Below are 17,612 nucleotides of genomic sequence, written 5' to 3' on the forward strand. Positions count from 1 at the left end.
CCCCCCCCGGATCCCTTTTGGATCAGGACCCCCACGATTACAACGCCATGAAATTTCAGATATAAACACCTGAAAACGTGAGACTGACTAATTTAAAAACCCCATGACCGTGAAACTGACCAAAATGGACCATGAATTTGGCAGGGCCCTAGAAGGGTGAAGAGCCTATGGTGAGTGCCTTCTCCGTGCACTAATCAATACTACAGACAGCTCTAGGCACATGCCTTTCGCCTAGGGTGACCAGACAACATGTGTGACAAATCGGAACCGTGTGTGTGTGGGGGGGGGTGTAATAGGAGCCTATATAAGAAAAAGGCCCAAATATCAGGACTGTCCCTATCAAATCGGGACATCTGGTCACCCTACTTCAGCCACAGAAAACTGGTACACTTAAATAAGGGTGGTAATTTCCTCAAACTGTTGGCTAGGGAATGAGAGGTTGTCACAGACATGGCCGCCGATGTCTATTAAAATTGAACATTGAACGACACATTGCGCTGAAACAAGTGCCCGTTTTAGAGCTGCCCAAGGCTGGAATAACAAGTAGTGCTGCAGGCAAGTCTGTCTGACCTGCCTGGAGACTCCTGTCCAGAACTCCTCCAGTCTCAGCCTCCTTTGCTTTCACCAGTACTAATCTCGCCCTGATATTTTTTTGAGCAACAAACGAATTCACACTGAAAACCAAATAAATGAATTGGTTGCACGAGCTAATGCAATGTGATCCATGGAAAACTCAGCCCAGAGCACCAGGCGAGGCTGCCAATGTGCTCTGAGATGAGACCAGCCCTTTGCCCTAGTACCTTCCAGGCTATTCCACTCGGGGCGAAACCCTTTGGTATCTCAATAAGCATCTCAGATTTTGCCCAGTAACGTTATTCAGAACTGATTGCAGGTTGCGGCTGTGGACATCAAGAACAAGATAGCTGTGTTCAAGGATGGATTTAAGATGGACTATAACAAACTGCTGATAGCAACCGGAAACACGTAAGCTACGAACAAACGTAATCCACCCCAAGACAAATTCTACTCCTACGAGAACGTAAGGAGCTTGTGCCTAGGGAGAAAGACCTAGACTCACAAAGGTACTTGGGCATCAAACCCCCACATTTAGGGCCTAAATCTCACTTTCCATCTCCATTGTGACCCACAAAACTTCCATTGAACCTTGTAGGTGCCTCAACTCACTAGGCACCTACATTTTTTCCAGTAAAAAAATGATCTTGATGCACATTTCTGCCTCTGAGCAGGCACAAGCTGCCTCCCTCTAGGTGTTTTGAGGCCTATCTCCCACCTGAGCCCCAGAGCAATTCGTGAACTGGGAGCAGATAAGCATTTGGCCCCCGTATATGTGTGCAGGCCCGGTCAAGTAGGTGTGCTCAGGGCATGCCTCCCAGATTGTGCCCCTCACGGGAGTTGGCACAACAGCCAGTCAGAGGGGCAGGGAAGGAGGAGCTCCCCAACTCTTAGCCCAGTGATTAGGGCATTCACCTGGGATGTGAGACCCCCCCCAGCTCAAGTCTCCCCGCAGCCTGATGAGAAGGAATTTGAACAGGGATCTGCCACTTCTCAGGTGTGTGCTCCAACCACTGGCTTATGGGCTACTCGCTTGTGGGGCTCCCAGACTCTCTCCCGCTGAAGCTGTGCTGCTGTGGAGAAACCATTAAAGAATCATTGGTGCAGGGAGACTGGAGCCTGGCTTTCCCACAGCCTGGGTGATGTACTAGCTATCAGGAGAGTGAGTCTGTCTGTCTCTCTCTGGCCCAATGAGGAAGCATCTCCCTCTTCCCAAAACTTTCCAGAGGCAGCTAACTCCAAAGAGAGTTTACAGCTGAAATCACTAGCCTCCCAGCCGCCCTGACTCAGACATCTCTCTCCAGGAGAGGGGTGGGGCTTAGGACATCTCCCATTGGCTAACTTAGGCAACTCCCTGCCTAGCATGTTGGCTTTTGTGAACCACAGTCTAAGGCACCTGTCTCTCCCCATTCAAAGACAGCCTGGGAGCCGAATTCAGACTTTGGTTTTCTAAGCACCTCAAAATACCTTTGTGAATCTAGGTCAAGCAACCTAACATGGGAACTGACGTAAGCATTTGCATGGGAAAATTTTGTTTGCAAGAATATTTGCGAAAAAAGAAGGTGGGATTGTGTGGATCTATGAATCCTGGTCTGAATATATGTTCACATCACTAGCCATTCAGGCTGGAAAGGTTGGTGCTGCCAAACCTGAAAACTGTGTTTTGGAGCGATCCAACCAGGAAGCAAAACCAATATCATGTTACCAGTTAGGCAGCTGGAGTTGCTAACTGTGCATAGTGACTACCCAAGTCCTAAGTGATGACCAATGCACAGGTTAAAATATTGTTCACGGAAACTATTTATGAATTATGAATAAATGTGTGTAACCAAAGTATCAGTGGGTAAATCATGAGCAGAGGGGGCAGGGGTTCAAACACATCTCCCACTGGCTAGCCTAGGTGGCTCCCTGCTCTAAGTTATGGGAGTTATGAGAGAGAAGTCCTCCCCCTGCTCCTCCCCAGGGCTTATTTAAAGGGCCGGGGCTCCCGCTGCCTCTACTGCCCTGGGCCCTTTAAATAGCTGCTGGAGCCCTGCTGCCAGAGCCCTGGGGTAGCAGCAGCAGCCGGGGGCTCTGGCAGTGGTTTAAAGGGCCCAGGGCGATAGCAGCAGTCGAGCCCTGGGCCCTTTAAGCTGCTGCTGGAGCCCTCAGCTGCCGCTGCTACCCCAGTGGGGGAGGGGGAGGGCACTTACCGGTACAGGGCAGGCCGGGGCTGGCTCTTACCCCCCCATCTCTGCCTCTTCTGCCCGAGACCCCGCCCCTTCCAGGGGCAAGAGCAGGCCCCAACCCAGTCCCGTACAGGTAAGTCCCTATTTCTACGTTCACCCCTGCTAGTACGTGACTCAGTTCTGCTACATTTGTTGGTGTGTTCAATTCTCAGATTGCTTTTACTTCGTAAGGGCTCGGACTGATTCCATTGCTGTTTAATGTTTGTCCCAAAACACACGATTTGGGGTAGGCGGAAACCACACTTTTCTTTGTTTAGCTTCACTCTGGACAGACTGATTATGCTTGAACATCACTGAAGGTTTTGTTGTGGTCTTCCTTCAAAATCCCATATATCAAAATATAATCCATGAAAACTACAACTCCATTTGTTCATTAACAGTTCTGCCATTTGTCTTTGGAAAATTTCAGATGCACTGGAAACCCCAAAGGATAGACTTCAAAAGCAAAATCTCCCGAAGGGTGTAATAAATTGAGTCAATTTACAACTCTTTGGCTAAAGGAAGTTTGCCAGAATCTGCTTGAGGAATCCAGCTCGGAGAAGACTAGCTCCTTTTGCTTTGGGGAGGAAGTCATCCAGTGATGGGAGGAAACATTTTTCTTTCACAGCTGCTTCATTAAGTCTTTTGGGGCCACACAGATTCATATTTTTCCATTATTCTTTATAATCGATATCACTGGGGCACACCACGCTGGTGGCTCAGATTTTCTTGATAATGCCAATTTGTTCCAGTCTCTCTAATTCATTTTCTCCTTTATGAAGCAACAGGATAGGAATCCTGCAAGGTGTGTGTACACTACATGGTTCAGCATTTTCTCAAGTTTATTTGTGCTGGATCTCATTTCAAAAGTCCAGTATCATGAAATTTTCTGTCAAGTTCTTTGGCCTTTCTTACTAAGGTTGCCACACTGCGGTTGAGAAGTCTTTTGGTCTTTGATCATTTGATCACATGCACTCTGAATGCAGAGCTTTTGTCTTTGTAAGCTGTTTCTGTGGTGAGCTGGCCCATGCAGTTCAGAACAGCTCTGGGGCTACTCAAGGCCATGTCAGGTGACTTCAGCTCGGTGAAAGTGATTGCAGGTCCCTTCTGAGATGAGAGTTGTGTCTGCTCCTGAGTCAGTTTTAAAGTAAATAGTCATTGCATGAATATTCAGTTTCACTTTTCAAACTCTGCCATCACACATGATGGATCCCAGAAACAATGGCTCATGATTGTCTGTAATATGAATCAACTCCCTGACTGCTTTTGTATGGCAAAGAGCTGCAAAATGTTCATTTTTTTTTGCATTTATTCTCTATTGCATCTTTAGCTGGCTACACATATTGAGCTGTGAAGTTTTCCATATCTTGTGCATTAGGTCTGAAATGCCTTGTAGTTAATCTGGTACTCCCCTTATAGCTTCAAGGCTTTTATGGGAATGACTTTTAGCATTCATGTTGTCCATGTTTACAGCCTCCAAGTTTCAGGTTTTTCAGGTTGCTCCTGCCTTTTGTTCTGCTGTTTGACTAGTTCAGAGTGCTTTACTATCTACGGAGCTATGGGTAGTTTTAAGTCTGTCTTCTATTGTGGTTGCTGAGAGGTTCTTGTCAGTTAACCCAATAACCAGCCTGTCTCTGATACTTTCATGGTTTGTGTTCCCAAAATCACTTATCAGCCAATGCATTGGGGGCTTTTATAAAAGATTCAAATTTTCTCTGTTCCTGAATTCTCTTGTGAAAACATGCTCTTTCATAAAACATATTTCTCCGAGGTATAAAGTATGCATCAAACATGGCCAAAACTCTTTTTCATAGTCATCTTTGTGACTCTTCAGTAAAGTCAAAGGATTTAAAGATATGCTCTAATGGTTTCCCCATAGCATAAATTAGAGGCGATATCTGGATATCTCCAGGGTCCTGGTAGAATTTTGTAGCAAGGTGAAATCTTGCAAAATGTTGCTTCCAGTCTGTCCATGATGAAGCTCCATCAAAGCTAATGTTCTCTGGAGCACTGAAGAGTGGTATGGTGATGAGATCTTTGTTTTGTGCCCTCTGTTTCTGCTCTCCTCTGGCACTTGCTTACTTCTGACACTATGTCATGTACACCTTGTACTCAGTACAAGCCTGACTGCTACTAGCACGTCAGGCTTCTGTGCCAGATAGAGACTCTCTACAAACCTTCCTTCCCAGAGAGAGACACACAAGATGTGTTCACTATAAAATCCTTTAATGCACTGCCAGGAAGGAATGGCTGATGTGAGCTTAAGGTATGTAACACAGGGCAGCCACCTAATGGCTAAACAGTATAATACAGTTTAGCATTCCAGTCTTAATTATTGTGTTGCTTTCATGAGTAAAAGATTGCTCCTATCATCTCTTGGCGCTGGTGGGTGCTCACCCCCCCCAACTCCACCCCTGCCCCGCCCCCTCCTTCCCCTGCTCCTCCCCCATTCCAACCCCTTCCCCAAAGTCCCTGCCCCACCTCCACCCCCTCCCTGCCTCTATTGGACTCCTTCCCCAAATCCCTTCCCCAGCCCCACCTCTTCCCCTGAATGTGCTGTGTTCCCGAGCTTGTTACGCCGTGAAACAGCTGTTTTGCGGCAGCAAGTGCTGGGAGGAGAAGCAGGGACTCAGCCCGCTCAGGGGAGGAGATGGAGGTGAGCTGGGGCAGGGAGGGGAGCTTGGCTGCCGGTAGGTGCAGAGCACCCACCAATTTTTCCCCATGGGTGCTCCAGCCCCGAAGCACCCACAGAATCAGCCCCTATGGCTCCTATGAGTGTGTTTTGCAGAATTAGACCCTAATTCTGACCCTGGAAATAGGAGGACCCTGTTTCAGGATGAAATCAAATGTTGAAATACCAGAATTTTCTGGGACAGAAATACCATTTTCTGAACAGCTCTAGATTTGAATGTGCATAGAGAGCAGGAATATATATGTGACGCGACTAAGATCTGGAGGCTTGCCAGTAGATGTTATGGGCCTGAAAGTCACGATACAGAACCAAACCCTGTACTAGAAGGCATACTAGTAGACTTACCTTTCACATGTATGTCCTTAACATTCCCCTTTCCTGGTTTGTGAGTATTTAAATGTACAACATTAACACTGCATTAACGTAGTTTCCTGTATATGATAGCGTTAGGTATGTATAGTAGCACAGTGGGACAATCCACACCAAGATATGTGGTCAAGATTGTACCCCCTGAAATTCACAGACATGCATAGATTTCCCTTTTCCCACCTCAGTGACACCATGCCCCAGCTCCCTGGGCCCCACATAACTCTTAAAATATTTTCCATACATACATCCCGCAATAGCCATGACCACCAGAAAGTTCTTAGCTTTCGGCAGAGACCCCAGATGCCCTGCCTTTGGTGAAACATCATGAAGATGGTGACTGTAGGGGACCCATGCCCATCTGGGCATGTCTTGGCATGCAGACTAGGAACTATGTACCCTTAGTCTGTTGCCAAACTGGGGCAGTTGGGTCATAACACCTAACCTAGGCTTTGTGAATCCCAGTGATTTTTTTCCAGGCACCTAAAAATTAGATGGGTGATACTCAGCATTGCCATGCCCAAGTTTCTTTGGGAATCTAATCCTAAATGTTTACATGTGACTATATTGTTTGAAAATACTTTAAAAATCCTTATATGTAAGCGCCTGGGTAAAACTGTCAAAAGCACCAAAGTTACATAAGAGCCTGAATCCCATTTTCAGATGTAATCAAAGCCCGTCTCTGCCTAAGATTGCTTAGGGCTAGATCCACACAGAGACTTAAGTGTTGCAAAGCCACACTGCAGTGCCTAATTTTTAGTTGCCTGCCGTCCAGCGGACTCCTCAGACCTGAGTTAGGTGCTATGGCAAATGGCCAACGCTACTGTGGCTCCAGGTGCTCTGATTAACCTGTAGTGGCCTCTCCTTAGTCCACAGGGAATAAGGCTCTGATCACCCTGGGGCTTGCAGACCTCCCCTCTATCACAGCTCTGCTGCCCTCTGGCCCTGCTGCATCACGGTGCCCAGACTCCCTGTGCAATGCAGGGGGAGAGTTAGGGGCCTACGAATGGGGTTGGCAGACCCCAGCAAGCGGAATGGGGAGCCCCCTGAGCTAGCCAGTTAGAAATGCAGAGGAGAGGGGTGGGGCCTAAACACATGCCTTCGCCTAACTTTGGGCTGGAGGAAAGTGTCTGTCTCCTGTGGGGACTCGCAGCTGTGACCCTTTTCCTGGTGCTAGGTGCCTGAGCCAGAACAGCCCTTTCTCATGGAAAAACCAGAGATAGTCAATGGCCCAGTGGTTAGAGCACTCACATGAGCGTACGGCGGGAGATCTGTTCTCAGACACTTGATGTGGAACAGGGACTTGAACGTGGGCATCCTACTTCCCAGGGCAGTGCCCAAATCACCAGTGTGGGGGGCTGTTTTGGGATGTCTCTTTCTCAATTTCTGTTCTGCTGTGTATAAGTAATGACACAGGCATTGCTGCAACATTGGGCCCCAGAATCTCACATTTCTCTAGTTGGTAATTATGATTCCAGCTCTTTTGGTACTGGAGATCATTTTGAAAACTGGACCCGCTGTCACTGAGGCAGGGTCCCGTGCCTGAGTCTGCAGAAAACCTGAAACAATAGTTCTAAAAGATGTGAACTGTTTCATTCATCTCGTCCAGGGTCCCTGGGGCAGCTGCAGTAGTGGACATTTTTTTCAAGATGCCACCAGATTCAGCATTTCTGCTGTACAATTTGTTGTTTTGCTGCAGTGTGGCTCCAATCTCTGCCTCGCACCCCAGCACCATGCCCTTTGTCACTGGCACAGAGGGAGGGAACTGGTTCGGGCCTGGATTACCGAGCCCCAGGCGGTCTGGAGAGCATAATGAAAACACCCATCTTCAGAAGTAACCTGCTGCCATCTCGCTCCGATAGCAAGGGCAGGTCAATCTCAGTCATGAATACAAATGAATATGTTACATTAAATGGGACAAACCTTTATGAGAGAGAGAACCCCTCCTGCTTGAGCTCACCAGCCAATCAGTAACTGCTGGGGATCAGAAAACTTCCTCTGTCACCACCTCTATTACGGAGATTTTACATTTTATTTTAGAGATTGCAACAGCGGGTAGTGGCCAGTGTCAGAGCAGCAGGCTGGAAGATCACTTGCAGTTATATTAGTGTGTTGGCTTCTTGAGTCGCTCTGTGCAGCGCTTGCAGAGACATGTTTAGTAACAGAAAGGATGCAGCTCAGAAAACCACAACTGAAACCTGACCAATTCTTTTCCTACATGTGTGTTTTTCAGGCCCAAAGCCCTTAGCTGTAAAGGCAAAGAAGTTGAGAATGTTTTCAACATCCGAACCCCAGAAGATGCCAACCGAGTAGTGAAACTGGCCAGCAGCAAGAATGCAGTTATAGTGGGAGCCTCTTTCCTTGGTGAGATTTGGTCTTGGGCAGATCATCTCAAGAATCCCATTCAGGGGACCTTTGGGCAGAATTTTCCCTTTGAGACGTTATATTATAGATTTCTTTATAATTCCCCATTTTCCACATGGGTGGTTAACCATTGGAACAGTTTACCTAGGGAAATTGTGGAGTCTCCGTCCCTTGAAATCTTTAAATCAAGATGTCTCTCTAAAAGATCTGCTCTAGCTCAGTCAGAAGTTGTTAGACTGGATGCAGGAATCACTGGATGAAATTCGATGTCCTGTTTCATTCATGAGGTCAGACCTTAACATCTGTTAATCATATTTTTGACCAGTACCTAGCCCTTGAATTTTCTTGTGATCTTTTTGGCCAGAATAATCTATTGTAGATCCTTAAAAGATGTAGCTGGTTCATGGAGCTAGTGAATTTTCTGGAACATTTTATTTTTGTATGCAGCCACATGACGTCCTTTAAATGAAAAATTCCCTTCTTATGACTCACTTGTGGCTATTGCTACAATTGTCTACATGTATTGGTAACATTCCATTCTCTTCAGGTTCTTATAAATACTTCTTGAATACCCACAGACAGAGGGGGTTACTCATTACAAATTAAGATGGATTTCATAAATAACAAAGATTGTCATCATGACTTCAGACATAATGGTCTTATAAGCAGGGGACTATCGAGTTGGAGTAGGGGATGAGATATTGCCTCTGCACAAAGCGCCAGTGAGACCAGCCCTGAAATACCATGTCCATTTGAAAGGAATGTTAATAACTGAAAAGAGTTCAGAGAAGTACTATGAGAGAGATTCACTGGCTGGAAAACATGCCTTACTGCAAGAGGCTATAGCAGCTCAAGCTGAGATTTGCAGTGACTTCTGCTCCTAACCTAACTAACGGTGGCATTGCTGAAAATCCCATCCCATCCTTGTCCAAGAGCAGGTTAAGAGGTGAGTTCATCACAGTCTAGAAGTACCTGCATGGAGAGGAGAATTTTGTAATCTAACCGATAAAGGCATACCAAGATCCAAGGCTGGAATATGAAAGTAGACAAATTCAAATGGGAAATAAACGAAGCTGACCAGTCTATGGACTGCATGCACATATTGGATACTTATTGTTTGGGTCAGTTTCCTGGTTTCAAGATGTAATCCATCCAGTCAGGAAGCAGAAACTATAACACGCAACCTTGGCAATCAATCACAAACTGCAAATAGTCAAAGCGAACAATTCACAGACAACCGATAGGTTGAAAATCTCTTGGCCAGGCTATTTGACAATGCTTCCAATTAACAAACACATTCCCAGACATTGGGATTGGTTCATGATTTTAAAAAAAGCTAAATTCACAATGAATCATCCTTGCAATGTATAATTCAGTAAGCTTGACTATGATCCCAGCCACAGAATGTATGTTCCTCCTAGTTCTTCTATTCATAATGTTATGGTTTTAAATGTGGTAATATTTTTATCGGACCAACTTCTGTAGGTGAGACAGATGAGTTTCGAGCTCCACAGAGCTCTTCAAGCTTGTGGAGTTCGACAGCTTGTCTATTTCAGCACAGAAGTTGATCCAATAAAAGACGTTACCTCACCCACCTTGTGTCTCTCATATCCTGGGACCAACACGGCTACAACACCACTGCAAACAGCGATGGTTCTCAGTGACCATTTGCTAAGTATATTACAGTGCATCACTTACTTCAGCCTTCAAAGCCTTTTTGTGGCTTCCTCCTTGTAAGAATGTCACAAATAAATAATCGGTTTTGTGGTTAAACACAGAAACGATCACTATGAAGCCCTTTGGAGAGTAGAAGGTTTCTGCCCACCCTATGAATACTCTTAGTATCCCAAAATAGCAATTCCAGTTCCCATCGCAGGGAATCAGGCTGCTTGAGGCAATGAGCCACAATTATCATTATGCATACCAGCAGTAGTCCTCAAATTGCAGTCATACCAGAGACCCCAGTATGGATCAGACCCTGACAGTGCTAGGAGGGAAAGGGTGACGTTACACACGTATAACAAAAAGATGGTCCCTGCCCCCTAGCGCTTACAACAGACTAAGGGTACGTCCATACTACCCGCCCAGGTCGGCGGGTAGCAATCGACTTCTCGGAGTTCGATATATCGCGTCTCATCTAGACGCGATATATCGAACTCCGAACGCGCTCCCATCGACTCCGGAACTCCACCACCACGAACGGCGGTGGCGGAGTCGACGGGGGAGCCGCGGACTTCAATCCCGCGCCGTGAGGACGGGTAAGTACTTCGAACTAAGGTACTTCGAGTTCAGCTACGCTATTCGCATAGCTGAACTTGCGTACCTTAGTTCGACCCCCCCCCCCTCAGTGTAGACCAGGCCTGAGAGCGGCTCGCTAGGAAAACTTTCTTCATACCATCTGCAGTGTATCCTCGTGCCGAGCCCAAAGGCAGCTGCTCATGCCATGGCAGCTGTTCCCAGCCCTGAAAGGGCGAATTGAAAGTTCTCACATCTCTAGCCGCCACCTGACAGCTCTTGAATTCAGCTCCAGAGACCTCATTGAAGTGCAGGGGGTGACGTGCGCTGTCTCTGACCTGCTTCTGTTCCCCAGGGATGGAGGTGGCAGCCTACCTGACAGAGAAGGCCCATTCCGTGTCTGTGGTTGAGCTGGAAGAAGTGCCTTTCAAGAAATTCTTTGGGGAGAAGGTTGGCCAAGCTCTCATGAAGGTGATTATGACTTACCAGACTTTCAGAGGATTATTTTGGATCAAACAAGGGAGTCAGTGACCCTGATTCCTGCTGTGCAGAGGACGGCTGCGTGCGTCTTACCTCCCTGCTGGCACTATCAGTTAATGGCATCATTGTGTTCGGTTTATTTGATGTATTAAATGTGCATGCAGTGTTCTGAAGCTATAAAGTGCTGCACAGTGGTTGACACCTAAAAGAAAACATTGGCCATGTCCTCCCATTGGCCTAACTGCAATATGCTCAAGTATTGTGTGTTCCTACACTGCAAAATTATGACACCCCACTGAGCAGGCGAGATGCAGAGATGCTCAGAGAGCCCGTTTCCAGTGCACCCTCGAGCCGAGTTGAGAGCTATAACTCAAGAGGGAGGGAATGGGATTGTGTAGGAGAAGTCAGAGAAGCCAGAAGCTGGTGGCAGCTCCAGAGCATAAGGACTTTTGTCTCTCTCTTGTTGCACAGATGTTTGAAAACAACAGGGTGAAGTTCTACATGCAGACAGAAGTGTCTGAGCTGCGGGAGCAGGAGGGCAAGGTACAGCAGCTGGTGCTCCTCAGGAGCTGAGCGTTGCGGGGCTGAGGGAAGGGGATGGTGGGCCAGACTGGCCTGACCTGTGCATGAGCGTGTGGAAGGGCAGGGAGAGTGTGAGGAGCTCAAAGGAGTGCAGGAACCGTTCCCAACCTGCAGCCCTAGGGGCACCTATCACTCCAAAGTGGGTAGAGAGAGCTGAGGAGGAGGCCAGGCCATGCCCCCATCCCCACCTCCTCCCAGCACAGTCTGCGGAGTGAACTGGGTTCAAATTAAATATAGGGGTCATTACCCGCCTCTAGTAATGATGGGCTGAGGGATTGTCCTGATTTTGGTGATTCCACACTGTACACTGCTGGGTCAGGGCTTATCCTGTGACATCACTCAGAGGGCCCAAATGCCCGTTTTGCAGTCAGGGTGCCTAGTCCATCCATTAATGAAATACTGCATGAGAAAAGTCAAGCACAGAGAAATTAGCAATGCCAGAATTCAAGTCACCCGTGCAATCCTAATTTGGCCCTCTTTGTGTGCATGTCCGGAGGAGTCCGGAGGTCTGTCTGTCAGAGGTGGGTTCGTTGCATTGCTGGTTGATTGCTTCTTCTCGTTTCTGTTCTATTAAATTCAAATTCTCTCACCATGCCCACCAGCACGTCTCTGAGGGCAACACACATCTCAGCCCAATGTATTCTACTGTGGAGAGATTTCCATGATAGGGGCCTGGACAGCAATTGGGATCTAGGATGGTTGGTGAGTACCAGCCAAAGGGGAGGTTGATGCGACATATATCATGCATTACCACTGTCATAAGAGACCAAGAAACCTGCACAGCTACAGGGTTTACATTAGAGAGCCAAGACCCAAGAGTGAGAATCCTGCAGGATGATCTCTTCATTGAAGCAGAATTACAATTGAGTCATTTTCTCTTATTTCATGAACTAGAGTGAGATTCCAACTCAGCTGGGTACTGCTAGGGGTTTTTTTGTCCTTAAAGTAACCATGATTTTCATCTGTGTCCCCTAAAGCTTAAGGAAGTTGTCCTGAAGAGTGGGAAAGTCCTCCGTGCAGATGTCTGTGTCATCGGCATAGGTAAATGAACCCTGATGTGCAAAGCTTCAGTGTTTGGCAACAGTATGGCTTCTGCTTCCCCAGACGGAGGGGAGAGCTTGTTAGCTTAGTCTGGTAGGGACCTCTTTGGTCATTGAGTCCAGCCCTTTGCAACCCATCAAATCCACCATCAACACCCGAACAAGGGGAACCTTTCTAGCTGTTGGTTAATTGATCCTTGCCAAAGAGATGTGAAGATAACAATGAGATATAGTAGCTGAGCCAAAGTCCCTTGTCAGAACTGTGGTTAGGTAATGGATGTGGTCATAAAACTTACTGTTTCCCTCAACATTTTTCATTTGATTTTTGTTTTCCAGGAAAAAATTCATTTAATTTCAAATTGATCTTTTTATTTTGATTTGTTTTTTTCTTTACAACCTGAAGTGGTAGAATGGATGACATGTAGAGTGTTTTTGTTTTCCTTTTTCTTCTCTATAACTTTCCAAAACATCTCCAGCATTGGAAGAGTCACCAAGTGACAGAGTCCATTTTCCTTTTTGCTGCCTGTTGACTTTTCCAAAGTTGGCGAAGTTTTGAAAAGTGAGAATGAAAAAAAGGAAAATAGAAAAAAAAAGGAAGAAAAGAAGGGGGAAAACTATCTGTAATGCAGAGAAACAGAGGAGAGCCCACTTTGTGCTCATTTTAATGAGAGTTTGGTGCTTAGATACCATCACTTTTAAAATATTTGTGATAGAGAAACAGACTAAAACTATTTTCAAGCATTGATAAGACTCACCCAATTCAATGCCCATTGATCACACCCTTGTGAATTTTAAATTTGAAGTGCATTAAAACATGGTAATATTCCTTGTGTAGTATGTGGAATCCTATACATCTGTGGTTCTCAAACTTTTCCATAAGAAGATCCCCTGACCATTGTTCAAGGACTCCCACAAAACCCCTCTCTTGTTTAAGCAGGCAGTAACTATTGACATAATGTACTTGTGCGTCGTTTTGTACAGATTAGGCAGTCTACACAGCCTAGCTTTTATTTCCCATCTTTGATTTGCATTTTGTATTTGTCCCTGCCAGCAGGTAGGGGATCTTGGGGGACAATTACCACCCGGGTGGGGTGCAAAATAAACTTTATTAAAAAAAAAAAAAAAAAAATAAAAAAATCAAGGGGGGGGGGTATGGGGTTTGTTAGAGGGGACATTTGGGGGGGTTTCTTTTTTTGAACAGTATAGGGGGGTTTGGTTATAAAAGCAACAGGTAGCTAACAATTTCTGTAAAAAAGGTGTGTCACAGCAATATAACCAACTAAACAGTTATGAAAAATAAAATAAACAAAAACAATTTTTATAAAAAATGTATGTCACAGGGGTAAATATATAATATGTGGTGTATCAGAGAAAAGAAAAGGTAACCAATGGGGGATTGGGATGGGGGAAGGGGGGAGAAGAGAGGTGGTGGAGCAGAGGGAGATTAGAAGAGAGGAGAGAGAGAGAGAAGAGAGAGAGAGAGGAGTCAGAGGACACACAGAGAGCTGGGGGGGGGGTTGCAGTGAAAAGACAGACTTACACACAAAAAATCAAAAAAACACAAAATATATATCTATGATATCTAAACTAACAAAAAAAAAACAAAACAAACAAAAAACAACAACTTACAGCTAACTTAACCTAATGAGTGCACCTTATACTAGGGGTGGTTCTCCTGGTGTGGCTGCAGCAGCAGAACAACTGCAAGTGCCTGCCCAGATAGAGAGGAGGGAGGCACAAGCAAAGGAGCTGCAGACAGAGACCAGAAAGAGATTTACAGATGAGACCAAAGGTTACTTGGGGTCTGTCTGTTTGGGAAAAAAACCAGAACAGGGGGTCTGCAGAGGGAGTTCTTACAATCCCCAGGACAGTAGCAAGGCAGAAGCAGGCACAGCAGCAGCGAGGGAGGAGGGAGAGGAGACTCACTCTCACATAACATAATCATCAGATCTCAGGCAAATTGTTTGTGGTTGGAGGGAGGAGCAGAGTGCGCTCAAAAAAAAAACAAAGCAGGAGAGGGCCTCCCAAAGAAAGACCCCCCCCAGACCAGGTGGCAAGGGCAAAGCAAGACTTCTCCGGGAGGTCTGAAATGTTCTGGTTATAGACTATATATAGCAGTTTCCCAGTAACTTTATGTTCAGTAACTTTAAGGGGTAGGTTCTTGAAAAGAGAAAAAGAAGGAAGGTGTGGTGTGGTGTGCAGTTCTAAGTCAGTTCTCAGGCACAGGTCTGACTTCATGGCTGTGGCCATATAAGGCAAAGGAGGCAGAGGCCCACCCCACCTGAGCAGAGCAATGGCTCCGTTAGTCTGCAAGGCCACCACACTGGGCAGGGGCCAGGCTATGACTCTCTAGCCCCCCCCCCCGGGCGGCGCCACACAGAGAGAAAAAAAAAAAAGGAAAAGGCAGGGGAGCAGCGTATTGATCTGTTAAAAAGCTACAATCAAAAACAGTTTCAGATTAAAAATCATGGCCGTCGCTTCGGGCGCTCTATTTATGGCCATGCTTCGGGTTCAGGGCGCTATGCTGCCTCCTTGTGCTCTCCTGGACAAAGCCTCAGTCCTGCAGTGCCCTCCATGCAGGTGACCCCTCTGCCCGTGTGGAACCCATTGCAGGAGGGGGACTTGAACGTACAAGCCAGGCAAAGGTTAGAGGAGCAGGGATACAGTCTACACGGGTGGGTGGCAATCAGCATGTTAGCTCCACTTTCCGAAGGAGATCGTTCTGCAGTTTTTTAAAATGTGTCTATAGAGTGGGAGTGGGGTGGGTTAACTGGAGCACAGGAGTCTGGAAAGGAAGGGCAGTACTGCGGAGGACGGCAAACTGGGAGACGAGGAGCGCTCTCCATGTGCCATCTGATAAGAACAGAGTTACCTGGTTTCCAAATGCAGCTGCACATGTTGTACGGAGTCTAATCAGTTTATCCCTAGGTCGGTGCATTTCCACTGTTACTTTAGCTTCTGCCAGATCCTCCCCATCCACTGAACTTGGCCAATAAGGCTCTGAAGCCCCCCGTCAATCATTCATTCAGTGCCCACTGTGGTACCCAGCACAGCTGTGTTGCCGGCCCAAAAGGCCTGAGGCAGCAAACAGTGGTTCGTTGCCCGGTGTGCTTCGTTCCAAATAACACACCAAGGTGGAGAATGCAGAAAAAGTTTATTTGAGCCCAAATAAAGGGTGCAAGGGATATAATTAAAATCCTGCACACACACACATGATGTGTGTGTGTCTTCTCTTCTTTTATATGACTTCAGCAGCATCCCATTACCCCCCCTAGTCTCTCTCCCTCCTATATACCACACATATATAATAGTTAAATATAAATTAATCAAAACAGCAGACAAATTCATCTCGTTTTCAAGGCTGTTAGGTTGGTTTACTCCTGATTTATTACTTTTGTCTCCCCTCCTCCTCCTCTTTCTAAACTAAACACAAGTAGGCCCCCTTTTACTCTCTCTTCTGGTGTCAGTGTTATACTGATAAGAAGCTGCACATTCCATTTTTCTTCTTCCTGGGGAGTTCAAATCAGAGTTAGACATGGAGGCACAGCACTCTGGATAAAAATAAAATAACTTTCCATTCAGGCCTGACAAAGAAAAATTAATACTGGACAGCTGCATTCGTGAGACCCAACAGAAGCTGTTAACTGAGCAGCACCTGGTATCATGGAACTGAACTGACACTGGCAGGAGAGCGATTGCTGGAGTTAGCAGGTCCTTTCTCGCTCTGACATCTGTTTCCATGAGAGAGACAGTGTCTGGGAGTCAGACCCACTCACACAGTGTCCTTTGCCTTTCTGGCAGGTGCAAGTCCGGCAACAGGATTTCTGAAGCAAAGCGGCATTAACATTGATTCCAAAGGCTTCATTGTCGTTAACAAGGTAAACACTGTCAATGTGGGATAAATATGGGGTCATTTAGCCAAGGGATTCTTGAGATATAGGTAGCCCCAAAGTGAGTGGTTTAAGATTAGCAGATTCTTATGAATATTGACTCACAATAAAATTGCGCGAGACAATGCAATTTTGGCCCCTGCTGTGGACTGTCCTATGAGGATGTGAAAAGCTTCAGACATCAAATGATTCTGAGGAAGCAAAATGAGAAAACAATAGAGAGAGCACTCCCACCCCTTCCCACAGATTCCTGGAGCGTATCCACAGTTGCACTAAACTACATGCCTGGTAACAAAGAGGTCTACTCACAGAACTTACGCTAACTGCTATTAATGTTTCTGTGCCATGCAGAACCCTCACTGTGTTACTGTGGCTGACTCTAATGTACCCATTTCACAGAGTCAGGATAGGACCCAGCTCCTCTAAGGTATTTAGACCCCTAATTCCCATCCACTTCAATGGGAAATACCTTTGAGGACCTGGGTCCATATCTCTCATATGACCAAGCCAACTCTCATCCACTTTGCCACATAGTCTTCAAGAAGCGGCTTGCCAAATCAGATGGACATGTAACCCACACTAACAGTATGACTCTGCAGCAGTCACCCTCTAGAAGTTATACCACGGATCAAGGTTTATGACTGTACTGCTCATTGTGTGTTACATGATGTGGTTCTTTAGCTCAAGTGTCTGGGTTCTGTCATCACAGACAACCCGCACAGAAGCATGTCTGTCTGAACAATGCGCGCATAAACAGGAAGACACACCTAGAATCTTGATGCTGCTCTCTCAGATACTGTGTAACCTAGTAACAACGTGTGATTGTGACTCCCTACATGGTCCACACAGAGAACAGTAGCATGATTTATACCCCCTCCCCAAGAACCACCCCCTATTGTCCTGTAGGTGAGGTGAAAAAGGTCTGTGCTGTGAAGATGAAGGTTGGGGGGGTCACATCTAGTTAATGACCCACGTGAGTGTAAAAATACATCGTTATGTATAAGCGTTCACCATCAGTGGAACAGTGGAACAGGACAGGCTGACTGTCTCCGGGAAGGTACTGATATTAGGACTGTTTATATGGCACGGTATGGTTTTGCAAGATATCTCGTAGTGCCGACACTAGAGATTGTGGGGAAGGTTGGGTTCCGGATGCCCAGGGTTTGCTATCCTTTCATCCAGT

The 17,612-nt window shown here is 46.3% G+C and overlaps 1 protein-coding gene across 2 annotated transcripts in view; it reads left to right on the top strand.

Annotated features, from left to right (window-relative positions):
- Positions 1–17,612, top strand: part of AIFM3 (apoptosis inducing factor mitochondria associated 3) — a 104,341-nt gene that overhangs the window by 67,119 nt on the left and 19,610 nt on the right. For both annotated transcript variants that reach the window (XM_039504528.1, XM_039504529.1), the window contains 6 exons: positions 893–984; positions 8,072–8,202; positions 10,793–10,908; positions 11,389–11,460; positions 12,477–12,540; positions 16,341–16,417. In XM_039504528.1, coding sequence (XP_039360462.1) covers positions 893–984; positions 8,072–8,202; positions 10,793–10,908; positions 11,389–11,460; positions 12,477–12,540; positions 16,341–16,417 — 552 coding nt within the window. The remainder of the gene's footprint in view (positions 1–892; positions 985–8,071; positions 8,203–10,792; positions 10,909–11,388; positions 11,461–12,476; positions 12,541–16,340; positions 16,418–17,612) is intronic.

Source organism: Mauremys reevesii, linkage group 18 (assembly GCF_016161935.1).
Source record: "Mauremys reevesii isolate NIE-2019 linkage group 18, ASM1616193v1, whole genome shotgun sequence".
NCBI classification, from domain to species: domain Eukaryota; kingdom Metazoa; phylum Chordata; order Testudines; family Geoemydidae; genus Mauremys; species Mauremys reevesii.